General features: G+C 35.5%; 1 protein-coding gene across 3 annotated transcripts in view; it reads left to right on the plus strand.

The window, feature by feature from the left end:
* The window catches only part of CSMD3 (CUB and Sushi multiple domains 3), a 1,246,722-nt gene that overhangs the window by 803,277 nt on the left and 421,266 nt on the right, over positions 1 to 22,179 (plus strand). For all 3 annotated transcript variants that reach the window (XM_066265798.1, XM_066265799.1, XM_066265800.1), the window contains 4 exons: positions 340 to 666; positions 3,900 to 4,094; positions 17,249 to 17,387; positions 21,927 to 22,114. In XM_066265798.1, the coding sequence (XP_066121895.1) occupies positions 340 to 666; positions 3,900 to 4,094; positions 17,249 to 17,387; positions 21,927 to 22,114 (849 nt within the window). The remainder of the gene's footprint in view (positions 1 to 339; positions 667 to 3,899; positions 4,095 to 17,248; positions 17,388 to 21,926; positions 22,115 to 22,179) is intronic.

Here is a 22,179-nt window from a genome sequence, read left to right on the forward strand (position 1 = left end):
TTCTGTGAAATCTCTAAATATTTAGCCGATATTATTTTTTAAGCAAACGAACAAAAACTTTGCATTCTCTAACATTACATTTAAGCACAGAAACAAACATGATAACTGTCTAAATAAATTGCTGTTATTGCTCCAATTATTCTTTTCTGCCAGTTTAAGCATGCAGTCATTCAAAATACTAGTTGCCTTTTTTAATGTGTAAAAATGGTAACTTTGATTTTCTGTCTGATAATACAAATGGCTAATATTTTTCAAACTGTAACTGATTATCATAATTGTACGATATGGTAAAATATGACTTTTGAACAGCTATTGTAATTTCTAATCTTATTTCAACAGTTCCTTGCCTGTCTAACTTTACCGCACCAATGGGAACGGTCCTGTCTCCTGATTACCCAGAAGGGTATGGAAATAACTTAAACTGCATCTGGACTATAATCTCTGATCCAGGGAGTCGGATACACCTTTCTTTTAATGATTTTGATCTGGAGTCTCAGTTTGACTTCCTTGCTGTTAAAGATGGTGACTCTCCAGACTCCCCAATTCTTGGAACCTTTACTGGGGCAGAGGTCCCTTCCCACCTTACTAGTAATAGTCATATACTGCGGTTGGAATTTCAAGCTGATCACTCCATGTCAGGACGTGGCTTCAACATCACTTATAACAGTGAGTTTTTTCTTTTCATATGACCATTTTTCTACAAAGTAGACCTAGAAAGGAATCATGCAAGCTAGATTTCTTGTTCCACAGATAAGGGAACTTGAACACGTAATACACATAGTTGTGCGAGAGATGTTTATTTGGTCTTTGATTTCCAACCATATTTTACTCCCATCCGTGTCGTTTCTCTTTGTTTGTATGTGAGGTCTGATATTAAGGGATATGTTTCAAGTCACACTGTTATATCAGCCGATATATTATCTTATTTTATTGAATCTTGTCAGCATAACCTCAAACCTATTATATATCACATGCTTTGCTCTGTTATTATACAAACATAAAAGGAAGATAGAGCTGTCTTTTAAGATATTTATAAACCAATAGGAGACTTGAACAAATAATAACAGCACAGAGTTATAATTCCAAAGATAAATGCACAAGATCAAGGCACATCTTAAAGAAAGAAATCATGAATTCAGGGGCAGTAGACCACTGAGCAGATTCAGCAAAGCCACCAATGGGGAAAAATATCTTGTTAATTCAACACTTCAGGTTTAAAGTGAAACTATCCAGCTTCGAGTCTTGGCTTTGCTACATTTTTTAGCTTTAATAACTGAGCCTTAGTGCCCTCATCAATAAAACCATATTGAGTTTCTTTAAGGAGTAAAATATGTGATGCATATAAATAATTGAACATAGAATATATGTGTAGTACCTAATAAGTGCTAAAAAAAACCCAACTCAGCTATTAGACTCTTACCTTGACATTTGTTACTATATTACTATGTTTATTATATTGCTCCATAGTTGAGACTTTTTTAGGGTTATTTGACTGTGTCTAACACTCATAGTATTTCAAATAATGAATATTAATTTTCAGAAAAGTGGTATAATTATAGGTAAAAATAAATTATGTAAAGAAAAAGCTATCTTAGTACGTTAATATACTCAGATACTAATGCTTCTGTTTGTGTTTTACCTGAATCCATAGAATAATAGTGATTTTATTGTTTTTTCTTGAAACTACTACAATGTTAGATATTGATCAACTTTACAAGTTAATATTTAACTGTCATATAATAGAATTTAGTTTTCTGCTTTTTATAAAAGAATGATACCCCTCACCCACATCTCTGCCTGTTCAATGCTGAGTTTTGGCAATTAGTAATAAAACACAATTATTGTCTTTTCAACATATCATTAGTGGTGAATACCATTGATAATAAGTGTCATTATAAATTATACATCTTCAAAGTTAAATTGGCTGTGACATATGTCATAGAGACTAGCTATCTAAAATGGTTGCTTTATCTGAAAAAAATTTTTTGAAATATTTTATCTATATAAAGATAGATACAAATATGTACATATCTATTTCAAATTTTTATTTTGTCCCAAATAAAAAAATTTAACTTTCTTGTTTCAGAATACTTGGGGAATTAAGAAAATATGCCTCCCTGTTTTTATTTTTAATCTAGTAAATAGTTTAACCTATCATATGTAAATTCTTATATTTAATGCTTACTAATAACATTCTTATTTTTCCTGAAAGAATATCTATCAGGGATTTTGTATAGGAGTAACTAGGCTTAATGAAAATTGTGTTTATAAGCACAACTGAAAACAATGATTATCTATGTGTACCCAAACAATATAGTATATATATTTTAGCATTTATTTTAATTTTTATACTGTTTAACTTGAAAATGAGAATGGATAATAAAATGATAGAATTTATGAACAATATAAAAATGATGATTAGTGAGACTATTTAAAATAACTGCATGTACTTATGCCATATAAATTTAGTAATGTTAAATTGTAAATCCTTTATGAAATGTTTTACACATTTATATTTCGCTATTTTAAATATTTTTCCATTTATATTATACTAATTAAAATTTTATAATGTATATTGGGTCATTCAGATGAATGAGGAAAATTTTAGGGCTCTTGCAATCTAAAATCTTTGGGAAATTCAAAAAAGCACATTTCATTTCACTTCTGCTACTTGCTGTGACTGGGCTAAAAATACACACTGTGGAGACACAAGGTAAGATGTGAGAGTGGCTCTGAACTCAAGAATTCATATTCTCTTGAGAGACATGAAACAAATAACCCAAGATACAATATATTTTTGAGAAAGAATGAAAAGTCAGATCAAAAGATACATTTCAATTCTATATCAATGCTCTGAGGTAAGCGATTTAACTTTCTGAATCTCACAAAGTGGCCAGACTTTGCTCATCAGACTGTTCTAAAGGTTAAATGAAATAATAATATTTCTAAAGCTCCCATTACAGTGCCTAAAACATGGTAATTGCAAGAGAATTATCTCTCTTCCCTTTTTCTAGGTGGCAGAAAGTAGGTGATATATGGAAAATTATAAAATTGTAAGACCTTCCTGCTAGATTAAAATATTTTACTTTAATTCTCAAATTGAGATTATATCTTTATTGCAAACAATAAATCGTAAGAAAAGTTTGCAATGGTTTATAGTTAACCTGTTCTATATTCACATTAATTGTAATTCTGATTAACCTTTCCTGGAACTTTTTTTTTTTTTTCATAAACTAAGCCTAGTATTGTCCAGAAATAAGCACAACTACTTCTATTTTGAAATATTGTGGGCCCTGGCCAGTTGGCTCAGCGGTAGAGCGTCGGCCTGGCGTGCGGGGGACCCGGGTTTGATTCCCGGCCAGGGCACATAGGAGAAGCGCCCATTTGCTTCTCCACCGCCCCCCTTCCTCTCTGTCTCTCTCTTCCCCTCCCGCAGCCAAGGCTCCAAGGCTCCATTGGAGCAAAGATGGCCCGGGCACTGGGGATGGCTCCTTGGCCTCTGCCCCAGGCGCTAGAGTGGCTCTGGTCGCGGCAGAGCGACGCCCCGGAGGGGCAGAGCATCGCCCCCTGGTGGGCAGAGCGTCGTCCCTGGTGGGTTTGCCGGGTGGATCCCAGTAGGGCGTATCCCAGACAGTCTGTCTGACTGTCTCTCCCCGTTTCCAGCTTCAGAAAAATACAAAAAAAAAAAAAAAGAAATTTTGTGAAACTTATATTTTAATACAATTATACCTATTACACATCACGGGCAAACAGGCATAGGCAAAGAAGAGACTTCATTTTTCTTTTTAATAAAAGCTTTTCTAGAAATAAATATAACGTTTTAAAAATCACTTATTCTCATCCCAAATACACAGGTGCTTCTCTCATACTGTTTATATGTTTTGTTTGCTATTCTCAAGCATTTGGACATAACGAGTGTCCGGATCCTGGAATACCAATCAATGCACGTCGGTTTGGGGACAACTTTCAATTAGGAAGTTCAATTTCAGTTATTTGTGAAGAAGGATTTATTAAAACCCAGGGAACAGAAACAATTACATGCATTCTTATGGATGGAAAAGTGATGTGGAGTGGACCAATTCCAAGATGTGGAGGTAAGCACAATGGCCAGTGAAGAATACAACCCCATCATCATGATGTACTAGAAACCATAACAGGAAATGTATTTTTCTACCAAAACTGTTGGTGCTCTATGTTCTTGAAATATTAGTTTTATACATTAGACATGTATAGTTAAACAACTCACACTTTTTATTTTCCTTGTAAAATTTTTAGAAACCTTTCAGAAGTTTCTTTAAAAAGAGCTCTTATGAAAAGATACACAATTATAAATGATATAAATTTTGATTGCATGTACAAATTCTCTCTAGTATATTTTATTGTTAGAGTTTATTACTCTTTGTAGTTTTTGTTCATATTTTTTGATATTTTAAACATTTGTGGCATAAACATATTTAAGTTTTAAAAATGTATTAACTATTATTAATTACAATAAATAAATGTATGCTAAAGCAACCATTATTTAAAATGTATAATTTTTATAGAAACAGTTTGCTAATTATTTTTCAATTTGATTGGCTCAATAAAATATAGTCAAGAAAGTTGACAATATATATGTGATGCATATACACACAGTGTTTGGAAGTATATATCTTTGAATATATACTCATATAAAGTCATAAATTATATTGATGAGAAGAAGGATGATCACAGTTAAAAACAGAATATATCAAGTACATAATGTATCAGTTTAGAACCTATAGGAATGTGGGTGGGGGCTTTATTTAGAATTATCACAGAAGGAATTAACATTCTAAATTTTACTGTTTTCCTTCCACTCTAGCACCAAAAGTTACAAACCTATTTTATTAAAAAATATATAACAGAACTTTTAATAAGAAATTGATGTCCAGTGTTGTAGATCAGTTGTCTTGACCGCAAGTGCTTACATTAACAAGGCAGTAACATAAATGAATTAGGTGGACTGAATTAAACAGACTACCTTCCTACTTCCAAAAAGTAATTTCACACTTTTTGTAGAGACACAGGTACAAATATCTCTCTATTTAACAGCAACAATAATTAATAATACAAGAATGCTGTCACTGAAAAATGACAATAGTGTCCCCATTATCCCATAGAGTCCCTTCATGCATAGTAGAAAAGGACATTTCATCAGAGGGAAATGGCTTGATTTAGTTATCACTAATATCACTTTAATTGGAAGTCCCAACGGCAGCAACCAGTCTCTTGGGGACTGGGATAGGCCATAGGAGCAGATCAGAAGCTTTACACTTTTTCCCTTTCAAAAAATATCCCAGCCTGACCTGTGATAGTGCAGTAAAAAAGCATTGACTTGGAACACTGAGGGCACTGGTGTGAAACCCTGTGCTTCCCTGGTCAAGGCACATATGAGAGTTGATGCTTCCTGCTCCTCCCCTCCTTTTTATTTCTCTCTCACTCTCTCTCTTTACTCTCTAAATTGAATAAATAATTTTTTTTAAAGTAAAAAACCCTGGCCTGTTGGCTCAGTGATAGAGCGTCAGCCCAGTGTGTGTATATCCTGGGTATGATTTCTGGTCAGGGCACACAGGAGAAGCACCCGTTTTTCCACCTCTCACCCTCTTACTTCTCTCTCTCTCTCTCTCTCTCTCTCTCTCTCTCTCTCCTCCTGTAGCCATGGCTTGACTGGAGTGAGTTGGCCCTGAATACTGGGATGACTCCATGGCCTCCACCTCAGGTGCTAAGCAGAGCTCAGTTGCTGAGCAGCAGAGCAATGCCCAAAATGGGCAGAGCATCGCCCCCTCGTGGGTTTTCTGGGTGGATCTTGGTTGGGAAACATGCAGGAATCTGTCTCTGCCTCTCCTCCTCTCAGTGAAAAAAATAATAATAAAAAAGGAAAGAAAATAAAAAAAAAACATTCCAATACTCCAATAATTTGGTTGTTCTTGGTCTTACATAAGAATTATATTCTGGATAGTTATTTCATGAAAAAGTTTTTTGAGTTTCTCCTTTTTATGAATTGTCTGACACTGCTCAAGTCTGATTCTCTAGCCCCTAGAGTCCCGCAGGCACATTCTATCCTGAACTGTGCATTCTCCCCAGATTGTCATTTCAATTCTAGTGTTTCTATGATGTTTGGGTTTGCAGTGATACATCATTGTATCTGATTTCTTTCTACCATTTGACAATATATATTTTTTTACCCAGTAATTTTGCTGCTAATGCGGCTCAATTGAATAGTATGATTTGATTCAGGCAACTCAGGCACTGTAGTTCTTCAAGAAGCATGAATACCTGACCAGGCGGAGGTGCAGTGGATAAAGCGTTGGACTGGAACGCAGAGGACCCGGTTTGAAACCCTGGGGTTGCCAATTTGAGCACAGGTTCATCCAGCTGGAGCGCAGGTTCACCAGCTTGAATCTGGGGTCACTGGCTTGAGTGTGGGATCATAGACAGGACCCCATGGTCGCTGGCTTTGAGCCCAAAGGTCGCTGGCTTGAGCCCAAGGTCTCTGGCTTGAGCAAGGGGTCACTCGCTCTGCTCTAGCCCCCTGGTCAAGGTACATATGAGAAAGCAATCAATGAACAATGGAGGTGCTGCAACATAAAGAATTGATGCTTCTCATCTCTCTCCCTTCCTGCCTGTCTGTCCCTATCTGCCCCTCTCTCTGTCTTTGTCTCTCTCTAAATACAAATAAATAAATAAAAAAGCATTAATAAATAATGCAGATTTTTACTTTGTTTATTTTTAGAGTCAGGTTGGAAAAGTTTTATACAGCTCAGTAAACAGAAAGTGTGCCAGATCTTTTCCTAAGTCAACTCTGCCCTGATGTTCCCATTCAAGATAGCTGTTACATGTAAAAATCATCATCATGTGTTACACGTAAAAATCATCATCCTGTTTCTGTCTCAAGCTTGCACACACAATCCTATCAGCACTGAGCTGTCCTTTCCCCTCCTGGTTTCCCTTTCTCAGCTCCGTGTCCTTACTCACATGCAGTCAGCCTCTCTCCTCCATTAACCCTCCTGTTAGCGCAGGACCTACCCAATCCACTATCCTCTACCCCCAGGAAAGATTAGTTCATCTCATTTCTAATAAGCTTTCAGTTAAGTTGGAAGGTTGATAAATACAATCTTCTATCTCATTATAAAAAAATTATACTTTTTTTTTTAAATAGGAGAGATAACAAGTTTTTAACATACCTGTTCAAGCCATTCTCTGAGTTTTATTTCAACTTTATAAATAGCTGCTTCTCTATTTGCCACTTTTAACCCAAATAATGAATTCTAAAAGATCTTAACAGAGATACCATGACAGGAGACTCAGAGTAAAACACAAAAGTTCTCTTCCTAGGTGTCGGAGAACACAAAGTCAACTAGAATTTCCTGATTTAAAAAGCAAGACGTTTGGACATAAATTAAATCTCTTATCTCTGTTTCAGTCACAGAGCAAAACTATTCCGTGATATGAGGATTTATTATTTATTGGTAATGTAATTTAAAAAAAATGCTACTACCTGTTCTTATGTAGACTGAAAGATGAGAACAATTTACTTGTATAAATAATGAGAATTGGGTTAAAATATATTTGTTATTTTTTATAACATCTAAAATGCATACCATTTAGCTTTTTTAAATTCAATGTCTTTTAATAGTTTAAAGTTATAAAATTATTCAACTGTTCATGGAAAAAGAAGTTATACAACTCTAAAAATTATATAGTTCTTTTTTTATTTCATTAAATATATTACTAGGCTCATTTATTTTCGTTTCCTGGTTCTCTTCATCTCAGTGGCCTCTGTTGGTATGTGTCCCAGAGCTACATCATAGATGTTTTACCCTCTCTATTTCCACTTACTCTATTGGTAATTTTTATCCAGTCTTCAACTTTAAATAACATCTCTGTGTTAGCGTCTCTCAAATTTACATCTCCAGCCTAGTTCTCTGCCCTGACGTCCAGACTCATCTATTCACTTTCCTACTCAACATGTCCACTTAGATGTTTAACAGGCACCCCAAACTGAACCTGTGAGAAACTGATCACATATCATTCAATCACTCCAAACATGCTACTGTCACATATTTTCTCCATCATCATTAATAGCACTCGATTTTTCCAGGAAATTAGGCCAAAACTCTTGGAATAGTTCCTGACTCATTGTTTTTTTTGTTTTCTATTGTAACCATGCACAATTCATTAGAAAAATCTGTTTGCTATATATTTGAAATATATTAAAACCCATCTATTTCTTACTCCCTCCACTGCTGACAACCTGGTTTCAGCAATCATTGGTCTAGATTACTGCATTCACTTCCTAACTGGTCTCATTGCTTCTGCCCTTTTTGTTATTCGGTTCTGGGGAAATGGTTTGCCGTTCAGTCCACCTGTGCCCATGATTAGTTTCTCCATCGTCATTTCTCCTCTGGGACTTAGAGGCTATGATGCATATACACTCTCTGCTTCTCTCTTTTTTACGTGGCTCTTTGTCTTTCATGCCTTCTGAACTATAGCCAGCAATGCCCTCTTTGATCTGAAGCAACTCCCTCAACAGAAATGGAAATGGAATATTGGCTTCCTGGATTATTATAGACACGTTCTTGAATATAATTAGAACATAATACATTCAATGGACTACTTTATAGATGAAAAGGATTACATTTAATGAAATACATTGGGAGAGGTGGATGAATGCTATTAGCTCAAAGCTGTTGATTTAATTAAGACTCTGAGTTAAAACTAATAAAAGAAAATGTGTCCCTTCTTTGTAGATACACAATATTTCACATATTGCTATCATTGTAACCTCCCTGACAAGAAAAACAATAGGAGCAAAATGCATAACAAGGTATAGAGACAAATTTTCCAAATGCTTTGGAATTGATAACTTTCACTTCTAGTGGAAAAGAGATTCAATATCCCCCTGTAAAAATTGAAGTTCAGATACCACTTTATGACTTATTGAGTTCTAAGTGACTCGACTCTCTGACATCTAATCCCAATTTATATAAGCAGCAAAGAAAAGTAAGGGAGATCAAGATATATATTAGTATATATGAATGTATGTATACATGCATGTATGCATGTATGTGTATATGCATGTATGTATGTTCTATCTATCTACAATATCTATCTATCTATCTATCTATCATCTATCATCTATCTATCTGTAACTGTTGAGGTCAAAAGTTATTCAGATCATTATGTACCTTCCTACAGGAAGGAGGATGCTAGTTTCCTTCTCTTCAGGCCAACTGGAGGAGAAAGGCTCTAAAAGAATCCCTCATAAAGTGTGAAGTTGGCTGTGAGAAAAAGGAACTAGAATCCACCCATGGATATCAAATTATACAGTGTACTTGCTGAGCTGCCTTCTATGGCCGTGGAGCAAGAGAAGGAAAATTGGTGAAAGCTGGTAGATTGAAGTAGGGAAAGCTGTCTAGTTTAAACAGTTTGGCAAGTCAATGGTGTGAGTGGCCTATGTATCAAATGAATAGCAAAGATGGTGCCAGCCTTGGCCCCCATGTGAAAGAAACCAGAGGCCACAGACTGTTCTGCTAACCACAGGAACAAAGAGATGACTGGAACAGGTTGAGCTTCTCCTGTATGAGGGAATTATCCAGTGAAAGGCCATACCTCCTCACTCTTGGCCTTTCCAAAGACCTAAATTATTCTCATGAAAAACAAACAATTTCCATATCTGACAAACGGAAGGCATTAGGATGACAGGTCATGGTTTGTGAGAGAATAACCACCAGGTGGCTATGACAGCACAGTCTTCTTCATCTTAGCCATAACTCACCTAAAAGACAGAAGAAGGGGATAAGATAAGAATTCAGGAGTCAATGTCTTTTCTACTCCAAATGCATAAATGAATGGAGTGCTGGCCCTCCATCAAAACCCACCTCTCTATCCTCCAGGCCTCTCTGGCCATTGCTCAAAGATGCACTTGAGTAGAGGCAATAAGGTAAGAATTTTGAGTTGGATTGGACCAGGATTTTTAATTCACAAAGTAATGAGATAATTAGAGGATCTCTTCGACATTTTTTTTTTCTTTTTAGGGAGAAGGAGATTTGGTAGGCCATTTATGAAGGCCTTAATTAGGCAGGAAAAAAAGAAACTAATTTCTGTTTTTATTCTATCAACTTCAGGATGTTCCCTAAAATGCTTACTCAAGCAAGAACTTCCTTGCCCTCAGCAGAGAACTCTCTGCATAACTACTGTTTATGCTCCTTTCTCCTCCCTGATGGGATATCTGAAAGAAATCCTTGAGTGAATAGGATGGGACTAAAGTCCCTAGACAACTGTTTGGAGAGAAGTCTGGACCTACATGTCTGATGAACTTTCCCTTTGAGGATAAGGGGTTTTCTCGTGAATCCCAATTAGCCTCAAAGGAAAGAAAACATGTCTCATTCACAGATACTGCATTCTCTTTAAAGGTAGTGCTTTTGTGGAAGCAATCAGGGGAACAATCAGAATTTATTTGTAGTTCTCCTAGAGAGAATGCATGTTCACACACATGTTCATATTTATACCTAAAAATAAACCCCTTACTTAGTTACTTATTTGCCTAGTATTAAATTCCAGGTCTTCTGGAGGACTGCTATAGGGGAATACTAATTAAGTAGCAGTCAGCAGGGTTTTGCTTCTAATACCAATGGAAGTGGGGAGGGGGGTGAGGAAGCATTTATGGAAATGGAAGGAGGTGCAGAGCTATGATTGCTTCTCTACAATTCTGAACCTATAATGTCTGTGTCTCTGGCTTCCTCTTCATTATTATTATTATTATTACTATTATTATTATTTTCAGTGATAGGAGAGGAGGTAGAAAGACAGACTCTTGCATGTACCCTGACTGGGATCCACCTGGCAAGCCCACTGGGGAGTGATGCTCTTCCCATCTGAGTCGTTGCTCCATTGCTCAGCAACTGAGCTCTTCTTAGTGCCTGAGGCAGAGGCCATGGAACCATTTTCAGTGCCTGGGGCCAACTCACTCCAATCGAGCCATGGCTATAGAAGGAGGAGAGAGAGAGAGAGAGAAGTAAGATGGAGAGGGGTGGAGAAGCCGATGGGCTCTTCTCCTGTGTGCCCTGACCAGGAATCAAACCTGGGACATCCACACACAGGACTGACACTCTACCACTAAGCCAACTGGCCAGGGCCTGGCTTCCTCTTTTTATTCTCAAATACAGAGACAACATATCTCCCATCCTTTTCTTTGAAAAATCATCCAGTGTGCTGAGATTAGAGAGCGCTGGTGACTAATATCCATACCTATAACCATAAAGCAAGTTTTATGTTCAATAATCCCAAATTATCTAGATTTTATCATGCACAGCTCCACAGGAAGACTATCTTTCAGACCAAATGTTAGAATGCTCACTTTTAAAATTCACTGATAGAAAATCTCCTGCAAGCAAAACCAGGCTCTTCCAGTGCCCAGCTCTCTTCTGAGAACCCAAATGCCGCTTCTCAGATGACAGAGCCTCCCCTGCTGAGGAACCCTGAAATTCCTTAGTATTTTTATTCAAGAACATTTTATTTGAGTATGGTCTGAAGTATTTAAAACTTTCATACAATTCTCACAGCACACTGGGTATTTGTCCATTCTACTTAAAGTAACACACAAATGCGTCAGCACTCCAGCACACATTATTTATAACAGACTTTCTTCAGGCCTTAGAAGAATAAAACTGGATGAATGAACTATGTCTACCTTATATTTATCATGAATGCTATGTTTTCATTGCTAACACAAAAGGGGAGAAATCCAGAGGCATCAATCTCTATTTTCCTAAAAGGTCCAAGTCACCTCTTTACCCCAGGAACCTGAGAGATGGCCCAGAAGAATCTTGGATCTACAGGACAGGACTATCTCTTAGATTCTATCAGTTTAGACCAGAGGTAGTCAACCTTTTTATACCTACCACCCACTTTTGTATCTCTGTTAGTAGTAAAATTTTCAAACCACCCACTGGTTCCACAGTAATGGTGATTGATAAAGTAGGGAAATAACTTTACTTTATAAAATTTATAAAGCAGAGTTACAGCAAGTTAAAGCATATAATAATAATTACTTACCAAGTACTTTATGTCGGATTTTCACTAAGTTTGGCAGAATAAATCTTTATAAAACAACTTACTATAGTTAAATCTATCTTTTTATTTATACTTTGGTTGCTCCACTACCGCCCACCATGAAAGCTGGAATGCTCAGTAGTGGACAGTAGGGACCAGGTTGACTACCACTGGTTTAGACTGTGAGACAACACAACAAAATGACCTGAGTTTTGGGAGTGTGGTGAGGGTCTTGTTAACTGCTGATATCTGGGTCCCACCTTACATACTAGAAGTATATATTCCAGGAATCTGCATTTTAACAAGTTCACTAGTACCCACTAAGATTTGAAGGTCTTAGAAAGCAGTAACCACTGCATAAAACCAAAAGGCCTTCTCCTCAGTCCATAACTACTAGCTTCAGAAACAAAGAAATATTTGACTTCCTTCATACACATTAGTATTTCTTCCTGTCTCTGCCTTTTCTGTCTCCTACCCTGTCTTCTACTTATTTTTTTATCTGCTCAGCTCAAGCATGTACTTATATTGCATGTTGGTTGTGCCTATCTTTCTTGTCAAAATTGTATTTCTTAAGAGCCGATAAAATGTCATATAGATATTTTTCAATTTCACCCCCTATGCATAGGATCTTACACATATTAGAAATGAAATAAATGTTTATCGAATTAATGAATATATGATATTGAATTTCAACTAATTGAGATGAATAATGTGTAATGGGTAAGCACATAAAATGGGGTGATGAGAATCTCAGATTTATGTTCAAAATCTTTGGGTAGAATACTCTGCTCCCCTAATCATCTTTCCCTATCTTAACTAAACCTAAATTAAAGAGAATGAGATATGCTTAAGTACATGCCTCCCTTGAAAAGTTAACTCACTACAGTACATCTATCATGAAAATCTTTCCTAACTTAGAACTTCAAGATTTGATTTTGAGTCTCACCTCTGCCACTACCTAAATCTATGTTTCTCATCAAGTCATGATTTTCCCCTCACCTGAAAAACTGACATAAGAAACAAACCAATATTTTTATGCTACAAGATTATTAAGATAATCAAATAAATTAATGTATATAAAAGCATACTCTAAATTGACAAGCATTATGACTATCTTGGTATAACAGAAATGACTAGCTAGTCACCACCTTTGAGCTTTATTACCCCATTTATTCTATAGAGTTGTAAAAGGAGAATAGCTAACCAGCTTAAGGACTTCATTTTATAATCTCCTTTGCAGTTACATATGGCCATATGAGAAAGAAGTTTCTATAGCCACTTTGCCTCTTTTCAAATCCTTGATAGCTAACATTCAAATTATTTAAATTATCCACATATTAATGTTTTTATCTATAGTAATAGTACACAAGTCTGGACTATTTTGATTATTATATAAAATAATCTAAGGGACTTTTTACACTGTGGCTGCCACATAAAAACCATCCCATAAATGTTAATTAATAGTAGTACAAATACTACGCAGGTACATACTACTTGACACACAATTGATTGTCAAATAACTGAAATACATAAATGATGAATCAATGAATCAATGAATGAATAGGACTTTGAAAATATCTCATTTAGGTCTTGATCTTTTCTGCTTTCTATGTTCCAAGTTTCCCTGATTCAGTCAGAAATAGTTACTATTTTTTTTTTTGACAAAGTCAGAGAGAGGGACAGATAGGGACAAAGAGCTAGAGATGAGAAGCATCAATTCCTCATTGCAGCATTTTATTTGTTCATTGATTGCTTTCTCCTATTTGCCTTGACTGGAGCAGGGGCTACAGCAGAGCAAATGACCCCCTTGCTCAAGCCAGTGACCTTTGGCTTCAAGCCAGCAATCTTTGGGCTCAAGTCAGCAACCATGGTGTCATGTCCATGATTTGAACCTGAATCCTCCGCGTCTCAGTCCAACGCTCTCTCCACTGCACCACTGCCTGGTCAGGCAGTAGTTACTATCTTTTATAGAAGTCTTTCTTAAATGGTAGTACCTTTATTCCTGGAGATATGCAAGCTTATTTTAGGTAGTACATATATAAGCAGTTCTTAAATTTTGATAGCTACCTGTTTATTTTCAGGCATTTAGGAAAAAAATATAACTAGCACAAATAAACTATGGTTTCCTAGATATTTTTTGCTTAAGGCAAATCTAAAGAGATCATTTAAGTTAAAACAGAAATGTATTTAAAGAGAATAATTAATTATATACTACATACATTACATGTAAGATTTGGCAACTAAGTTACTGCCTTTCTGTTCAGATTGTTATTTATATTATAGTTAGGTTTCTCTTTACAAATTCAAATTTTGTTCTTAAAATTTTTATTAGTTCTTTGTTCCAAAGCTTTTTTTTTTTTTACTTCCTGTCTTATATTTCTACTGCTTTCTGCTTTGGGCAGATTTCTACATCTCTTTTCTTCTTCTTCTTTATCTCTTGAATGTTTTCTCTACACTTGGTTTCTTCTTATTTGGTCCTGCATTTTGTCCATGCCATGCTCTGCAGCTGTTGCCAGTGTGGCGTCTCCATGTGCATATTTTTCCGCCTTGTACCTGACAGTCGGTGGGCTCATGAGACTCTTCCTGATTGGCCTGCTCTGAGCAGCTCTCTTTGGTTTTACAGCCTCTTGGAGAGTCGATGACATAACCAGAATTTTTCTCAGAAACTATATTTCCAGGACCTTCTCTCACTAAAATAGTTGGTCTTTTACAATATAGTAATTCAAATAACTATGATACACATAATTTTATTTTTGAAATGCATAATAACCCTACAGGAAACCTAATTATGCATCATTAAAGTGAAGAAGAGTAAATAATCTTCTTGAAAATAGTCTCCTTTAAAAGCTTTTAAGGAAACAAATTCTACTAAGGAAGAATATTAAGTTTAATATGAAAGTTTCTTTTTTATACAAATAAAATTTTTGAAAATTTTACATAGAAAATATATATATTTTTCAAATGGACGTTATTCAGTAATGCCTAATTTCTAGGCCAATTTATAAATATTTTCTATTTTCTTGGGTTACATCAAATTGAGGAATAAAAAAGAGTAAAAAAATAATGTTTGGAACAATAGATTTTTAGAAATTATGTAAGGTAAAACAGGAAGAAGCAAATAACAACAACAAAAAAACAGCATAGAGTTTAAATGGAAAGATTTAAAGAAAATAAAAATATAATATAGGGAGTCATTGAGAATGGTCTCTAATGTATCGAAAAACTGATATACACTTGACTTTTTTTCTTTTGAATAATTTTTCAATAATTCAAATATTCTTTTCTCCTGTATTGAACCAGCTAGTGTAGCTGGGCTGCAGAGTGGAAGGGAGAAGTTCAGAGTCTAAACTAGAGTAAGCAACAGCTCAGTCATGCAAGGCCTTATTGATCAACACAGGAAGAAGCCACTGACGGGCAGAGTCAGATTCGTGCCTTAAAAAATCCCTTTGGCTCTACTATGGAGGATAGCAAATGTGAATGAAGATATCTCTTAGGACAGTCAGTTAGGAGGGTTTACTCCATGGATGAGATTATGGTAAATTAAACTATTATGGCAGCTATTGTCTATAGAGTTAGAGAAACAAGAGTGAACTTTCAAATGGAGTGGATAAAGGAGAAAATGGAGGAAATATAGAAATTTGAAGGAAGACTGCCTCTACCTGTCTGGCTTATGCTACTCCATGGATGGTAGATTCATTTCACTGCAGTAAATAATGGGAGAGGACTGGTATTGAGGTTCCGTTTTATAAAAACTGACTTGAAAGTACTTTTGAGACTTTTCAAGTCTTGTGAACTTTGGCAAGTTACTCTTTTCAGAACTTGGTTTATTCATCTCCAAAATGAGGTGTTTCCACTAAAAGACCTAATCGCATAGTTATTGTAATTACAATGCTATTATTATAAATTCCGTGGTGCCTGACCTGTGGTGGTGCAGTGGATAAAGAGTCAACTTGGAATGCTGAGGTCACCAGTTTGAAACCCTGGGCTTGGCTGGTCAAGGCACATACAGAAAGCAACTACTATGACCTACTATGACATGATGCTTCCTACTTCTTCCTCCCTCTTTCACTCTCTCCCTTTCTTTCTCTCTCTCTTCTCTCTAAAATTTAATTTAAAAAATCTAAAAAAAGGCCCTGGCCGGTTGGCTCAGTGGTAGAGCATTGGCCTGGCGTGCAGAAGTCCTAGGTTCGATTCCCAGCCAGGGCACACAGGAGAAGCACCCATCTGCTTCTCCACCCCTCCCCCTCTCCCTTCTCTCTGTCTCTCTCTACCCCTCCCGCAGCCGAGGCTCCATTGGAGCAAAGATGGCCCGGGCGCTGGGGATGGCTCCTTGGTCTCTGCCCCAGGCCTAGAGTGGCTCTGGTCGCGAAAGAGCGATGCCCAGGAGGGGCAGAGCGTCGCCCCCTGGTGGGCGTGCCGGGTGGATCCCGGTCGGGCGCATGCGGAAGTCTGACTGTCTCTCCCCGTTTCTAGCTTCAGAAAAATACAAAAAAAAAAATCTAAAAAAAATAATAGATAAATAAATTCAGTTCAGTGTGAATGTAGAGAGAAGCAAAAGATTGAATACTTGACAAGTATTTAAATAGCCCAGATGTTGAAAGAAAAGGGATAAAAATACATGTCTAGGAAAGGGTCTGGTCTGATGAATGTAATTTGAAGAATATTATTCTGACAGCTTGACAGAAGCAAGAGAGAAATTAGCTGATGGGAAATCAGAGAAGACCAGTTAATCAATGAAGGCCAAAATAACAGTATGGTCCCCGAAAAAAGGAAAATTAAAGTTTTAGATAGTGCGTAGTATGAGTTAGTAATGGTTGAAAGGATACAAAGCAGAAAAAGAAAAAGAGAGCAACTAACAACTTACTTGTTTTCAAATTTTGAAGATGAAGATGATGGAGACACAAACATATGTAAGGGATATTATTGGACTTGAGATAATCAGCTTTTCTGACCTGCTCTGTGTGTAGCTATGCTATATTTTAAACAATAGTTGACTTTTCTTTAAGGACAATAATCTTCAACAGTAGAAGAACTGTTTACACATTAAAACATTTTGAACTAGCAGTTAAGAAGTGCCTACAGAGATTCATTTTACAAATTATAGTTAGGACTAAAAATAATGTCTGCAACTCGTTCTAAAAATCCTATTTTCACTCTCTGATTTCATTTTCAGCGCCATGCGGTGGCCACTTTTCAGCTCCCAGTGGACTGATTCTCTCCCCAGGATGGCCAGGATACTATAAAGACTCTTTGAATTGTGAGTGGGTGATTGAAGCAGAACCCGGACACTCTATCAAAATTACATTTGAAAGGTCTCTGGAAATATTTTTTTTTTACTTAAAAAATATTATCAAAATGAACAGTTGACTTTCTCCATTTTATTTACCTAATCAATGTATAATTTTACTGCAGTAGTCAAATATTGTACCTTGAATGCTTCAGACAATGTGTACCTTTTTAACCTTTCAGTTATTATGATAACAGACAACCTGTTCAGTTATCTGTTTTCAAGTTATTTTTATTTCTTTAATGCTATAATCAATACTAGTGGACCTTTTAGCTTTAAATATATATGCATTCTACATAGATATGAACACGTGACCTTTAAATTAATGACATTGGTTGTCCTATATTTTGAAGGGCCTGTGAATTCCGCTATGCTAGATTTCAAGAGACAAAGGTGCTATTAACTCATTCAAATCAATACCATGTTGCAACCTGATACAGTATTCACACTACCTATACTCAAACACTTCAGAAAAATGACTGTATTAAATTATAGTATATTAATGACTGGTTAGTTGAGTTTTGTCCTAGGGAAATTAGCATTACAAATTATCAGTATGGAGAAAGATTGTAGTAAAAGAACGAAGCTTCAGATCTTTGATTGAATTACTGTTCAGAAATTCAAATAGAAGTATGTATATAATTTACCAATTATATTGTGGTCTCTATCTCTTAACTCTTTAAAACCTTTTTTTAAAAAATAAAAACAAACCCTTTATAAGCATTGCATTCACATGGTACACATCTAAAATTATGTACATACAGTAGAATAATGCTCTAATGATTGAATTTGACAAACATAGCACACACACACACACACACACACACACAGGCCCATAAGATACTTAAGTTGGAACTAGTTGAAGAGAAAAATTATTCAAATATATTTCATTTCTTCTTTTTAAAGACCCTTTAATAATATGTAATTTTGCTTTAAAGCTGTCTGCATGCCATATGTCTTGTCAGAAAACTGGTTCCTTAAAATAATCCACATCTTAAATAGCTGTCACATGGTGGGTAGTAGTTCAATAGCAAAGCAACAAACCAGGGACTTTATAAAGTTAAAAAATGAATGAATGTCTTCCCAAAGTTCCTAAATTTTCTCAATATTGGGCAGTTCCTACCTACACTCATTTTGCTATTGCCCATTCTAAACCTGTTTCTTTTATGTTCCTTGGTATTCCTTTGCCTTTCTTCAACCACTTGACCACAAACTATCAGTATCAGTCTTCCAGAGAGCAATTATTTTTATATCAATGAGTAATATCATAATTTGGTCAGATAGGTTTGAATTAACACTAAGACTGTTTTTAAAAGATAATAAAAATTGAGTAAGATTGGATCCAGCTTCACTTTTTTTTTAATATCATCCATTGGTTTTATAACATTTATTTATAACAAACAACACATTTGTTAAGGCCATAAACATTAGATGGAGGCACTTAATGATAAATTTATACAACAATTTTAAAATATAAAATGAAGTTCAAATTATTGTGTAAACCTATTCCATTTATTTCCCTGTTAGTGTATCTTTATAGTTCCTTAGGGCAAATTTGTGATGATTTTCTATATAAAGATTCACTCCTCAACAATGTTTTCTATATCACCCATTAATGGTCCTATTTTATTAAGAATTAAGTTTCTTTATGTTTCTGTTCAAAGTAATCCTTGACTCTTCTGTGCATTTTAATTTGGTTATTATCAATTGACTAGCTATCAAAGAGTAAGTCCAATTTCAGTGCAACAATAGACGGACTACAAAACAACCAATAATGGATCCGTAGTGCATGGTTGCTGATTATATATGCTGGTGTTCCTACGTATTTCATTCCCTAGATTATATTATTGAAAAAGTCATTTTTGACAAGTACAATTTATTCCAGGTTGCAAAATAAAAAGTAAGATAAATTTATAAAATTCATTCATTTTACTAAGTGTATTGCCTTGGTAGAATGTAACAGTGGTACATCTTGAAAGGTATTTCGATTGTACTTCTTAAATAGCATTAAGTTACACATGTAATTTTGACTACTTACATGCCATGTTCATAATAATATCAGAGGCTTATAATGAAACAAAGTTTCTAACTTTTAAATATTTCATTTAATTTGTTTTGATTAGGTTCTGAGTTTTATTTGTCAGCTTTTGTTTTTTGTTTTTTAAAGAATAATATAGTTTAATCATGTAATGTTAAAAAGATTGATAGGTATGATTGTAGAAGTGATCATTTGAAAATTAATGGATGTTTCAACTGACATTTACTTTCTAAATTGTACTAGAGATAGCTAGTTACCAGAAATGTATCAGAAGGTACATTTTAAAAGGATGACATGGTCAAAACTGCTGTGTCTAATTACTGAGTGCTTTTTCATCAGGTTGGTAACATCTCTAGAGAAAAGAAAGATAATCCTATCATTAAAATACATTGATTTATTCATTTATATTAATCAATAAATACTCCTTGCATGTCTGGTACATGCAAAGCATTGACAAAGCCGACACTGCATGACCTCCTGAAGTTTATAGACTCTTAAAGGAGACAATTATTAAACAAGCAACATAACTGTGATTAATGTCATAAAAGGCACACCTTGTTGTGGCAGTATAGTAGAGGAGCTGTCCAACGCTGTGAGGTCAGAGAAAGGGTTTCTAAGGACATAGTTAGGCTGAATATTTAAAGATCTGTAGGAAAACCTTGGTGAAGATAGGAAAGGAATTTCCTGGGCTGCAGGATCATCATGGACAAGAAAGTAAAATCCTCACTTTTCCATGATTCCACGTGAAGCTTTCCCACAGCTAAGATTTCTGATCCAGATTTAGAATGTAGTATAATCTTTTTCTTTTTTTTTTTAATTTTAGTGAGAGAAGGGGAGACAGAGAGACAGACTCCCGCATGTGCCCTGACCGGGATCCACAACAGGGATCCACCCAGCAAACCCACCAGGGCGAGATGTTCTGCCCATCTGGTGTAGTTGCTCCATTGCTCAGCAAGACAGCCATTTTTTAAGTGCCTGAGGCAGGGGCCACAGAGCCATCCTCAGCACCCGAGGCCAATATTTCAAACCAAACCAATGGGGACATGGTTGTGGTAGGAGATGGGAGGTAGGGGGGAGGAGCAAATGATTGCCTCTCCTGTGTGCCCTAACCGGGAATCAAACCCAGACACCAAACCCAGACTCCCACATTCCAGGCTGATGCTCTATCACTGAGAAAACCTGCCAGGGCCAAATGTAGTGTAATCTTGAAGTACAAGGAAGGAATACAAAATGTTATTTTATGAATATGTTATGTATGTTCAAAGGAACTCTGTATTGATTGCAGTTTATAAAATAATCATGTCTTTTTAAAAATTTGAAAATGATAGGAGCAATAGCAACTAAAATTCTAAATATAAAACTAGCCAGCATAGCATAGTAGTTAGGAACAAAGATACTTGTCTTTAAGGCTTAGCTCTGTTATTTAAGAAAACACAATGCTATTTAAACTTCACAGGCCTGAGTTTCTTTACCTGTGAAATGAGTATAATAATAGGAGTGCACTGGCCAGGTAACTGGTTGGAGCATCACCTTGATAGGCCGTGGTTGACAGTTCGATCTGGGTCAGGGCGCATACAAGAATCAACCAATGAATGAATAAATGGGTGGAACAGCAAGTCTTTGTTTCTCTCCCTTTTCCTCTCTGTCTCTCTCTCTCCAAAATAAATAAATAAAAATAAATAAACCATTAATAATAGGAATTAACTTATAGGGTGAATGGGAAGATTAGATAAACTAATAGATAAAGTATTTAGCAGAATTTCAGACACTTAGTAAACATAAACTACATCATCATTATTATTACCTACTTATTCTTAGAACCATTGTTTTGAAATAAAAACTATATAAATTTTAATGTCCAAAATATTTGTCAAACAAAACCACTATTTAAAGCAAAAGTCAGATTTGAAATATATTTATATAATTAAGGTGATAATCTGATTTTCTGATTGAAGATAAATATAAACCATGTAGTTTTTCATAGAAATGAAGAAGACAAAAGAAAGTTGAGTCCAAAATATATAATATATCCTTAGTGAAAAGGCCATGGAGTTACTGAGGACAATTCATAACATTTGAAAGAAATCTTATTTATAAACCTTATAAGCAACAAATATATGCACATTTTTTTTGATAGAGAGAGAAAGAGAGAGACAGGAACACTGAGTTGTTTCTGTATGTTCCTTGACCAGGGAATCGAACCAACAACCTCAGCATGCCGGCAGGACACTCCAACCAACCGAGCTATCCAGCCAGGGCTTCACATACCTTTTTAATGATAATTTTCCCTAAGAATAAGAGCTTATAACTTCAGTATTTGCAAATTATGGGGTCTTATTTGCAAATGATGGGATCTTATTTGCAAATGATGGTGTCTTAATATATATTAGATAAACTAAATAAATTATAAAAATGGTAAAAATTTTAAAGAGTAATTTAAATAGCAACCGAAGGCCTTATTTTCATATCTATATATAATGTATGCTAATAAATACATATAATTTCACATGTGTCTCTTACTCTTAGATTTCAGACTGAACTAAATTATGATGTTCTGGAAGTTCACGACGGGCCAAATCTGCTGTCACCCTTGCTTGGATCTTACAATGGCACACAGGTGCCCCAGTTTCTGTTTAGTAGCAGCAATTTTATATACCTTCTCTTTACCACGGACAACAGCCGTTCCAATAATGGCTTCAAGATTCATTATGAAAGTAAGTACTGCCAATATATTGTTTGATTTTTCTCTTCTGTTTTCCCTACATTTCATTTTACCATT

The sequence above is a fragment of the Saccopteryx bilineata genome, chromosome 3 (genome assembly GCF_036850765.1).
Source record: "Saccopteryx bilineata isolate mSacBil1 chromosome 3, mSacBil1_pri_phased_curated, whole genome shotgun sequence".
Classification (NCBI taxonomy): domain Eukaryota; kingdom Metazoa; phylum Chordata; class Mammalia; order Chiroptera; family Emballonuridae; genus Saccopteryx; species Saccopteryx bilineata.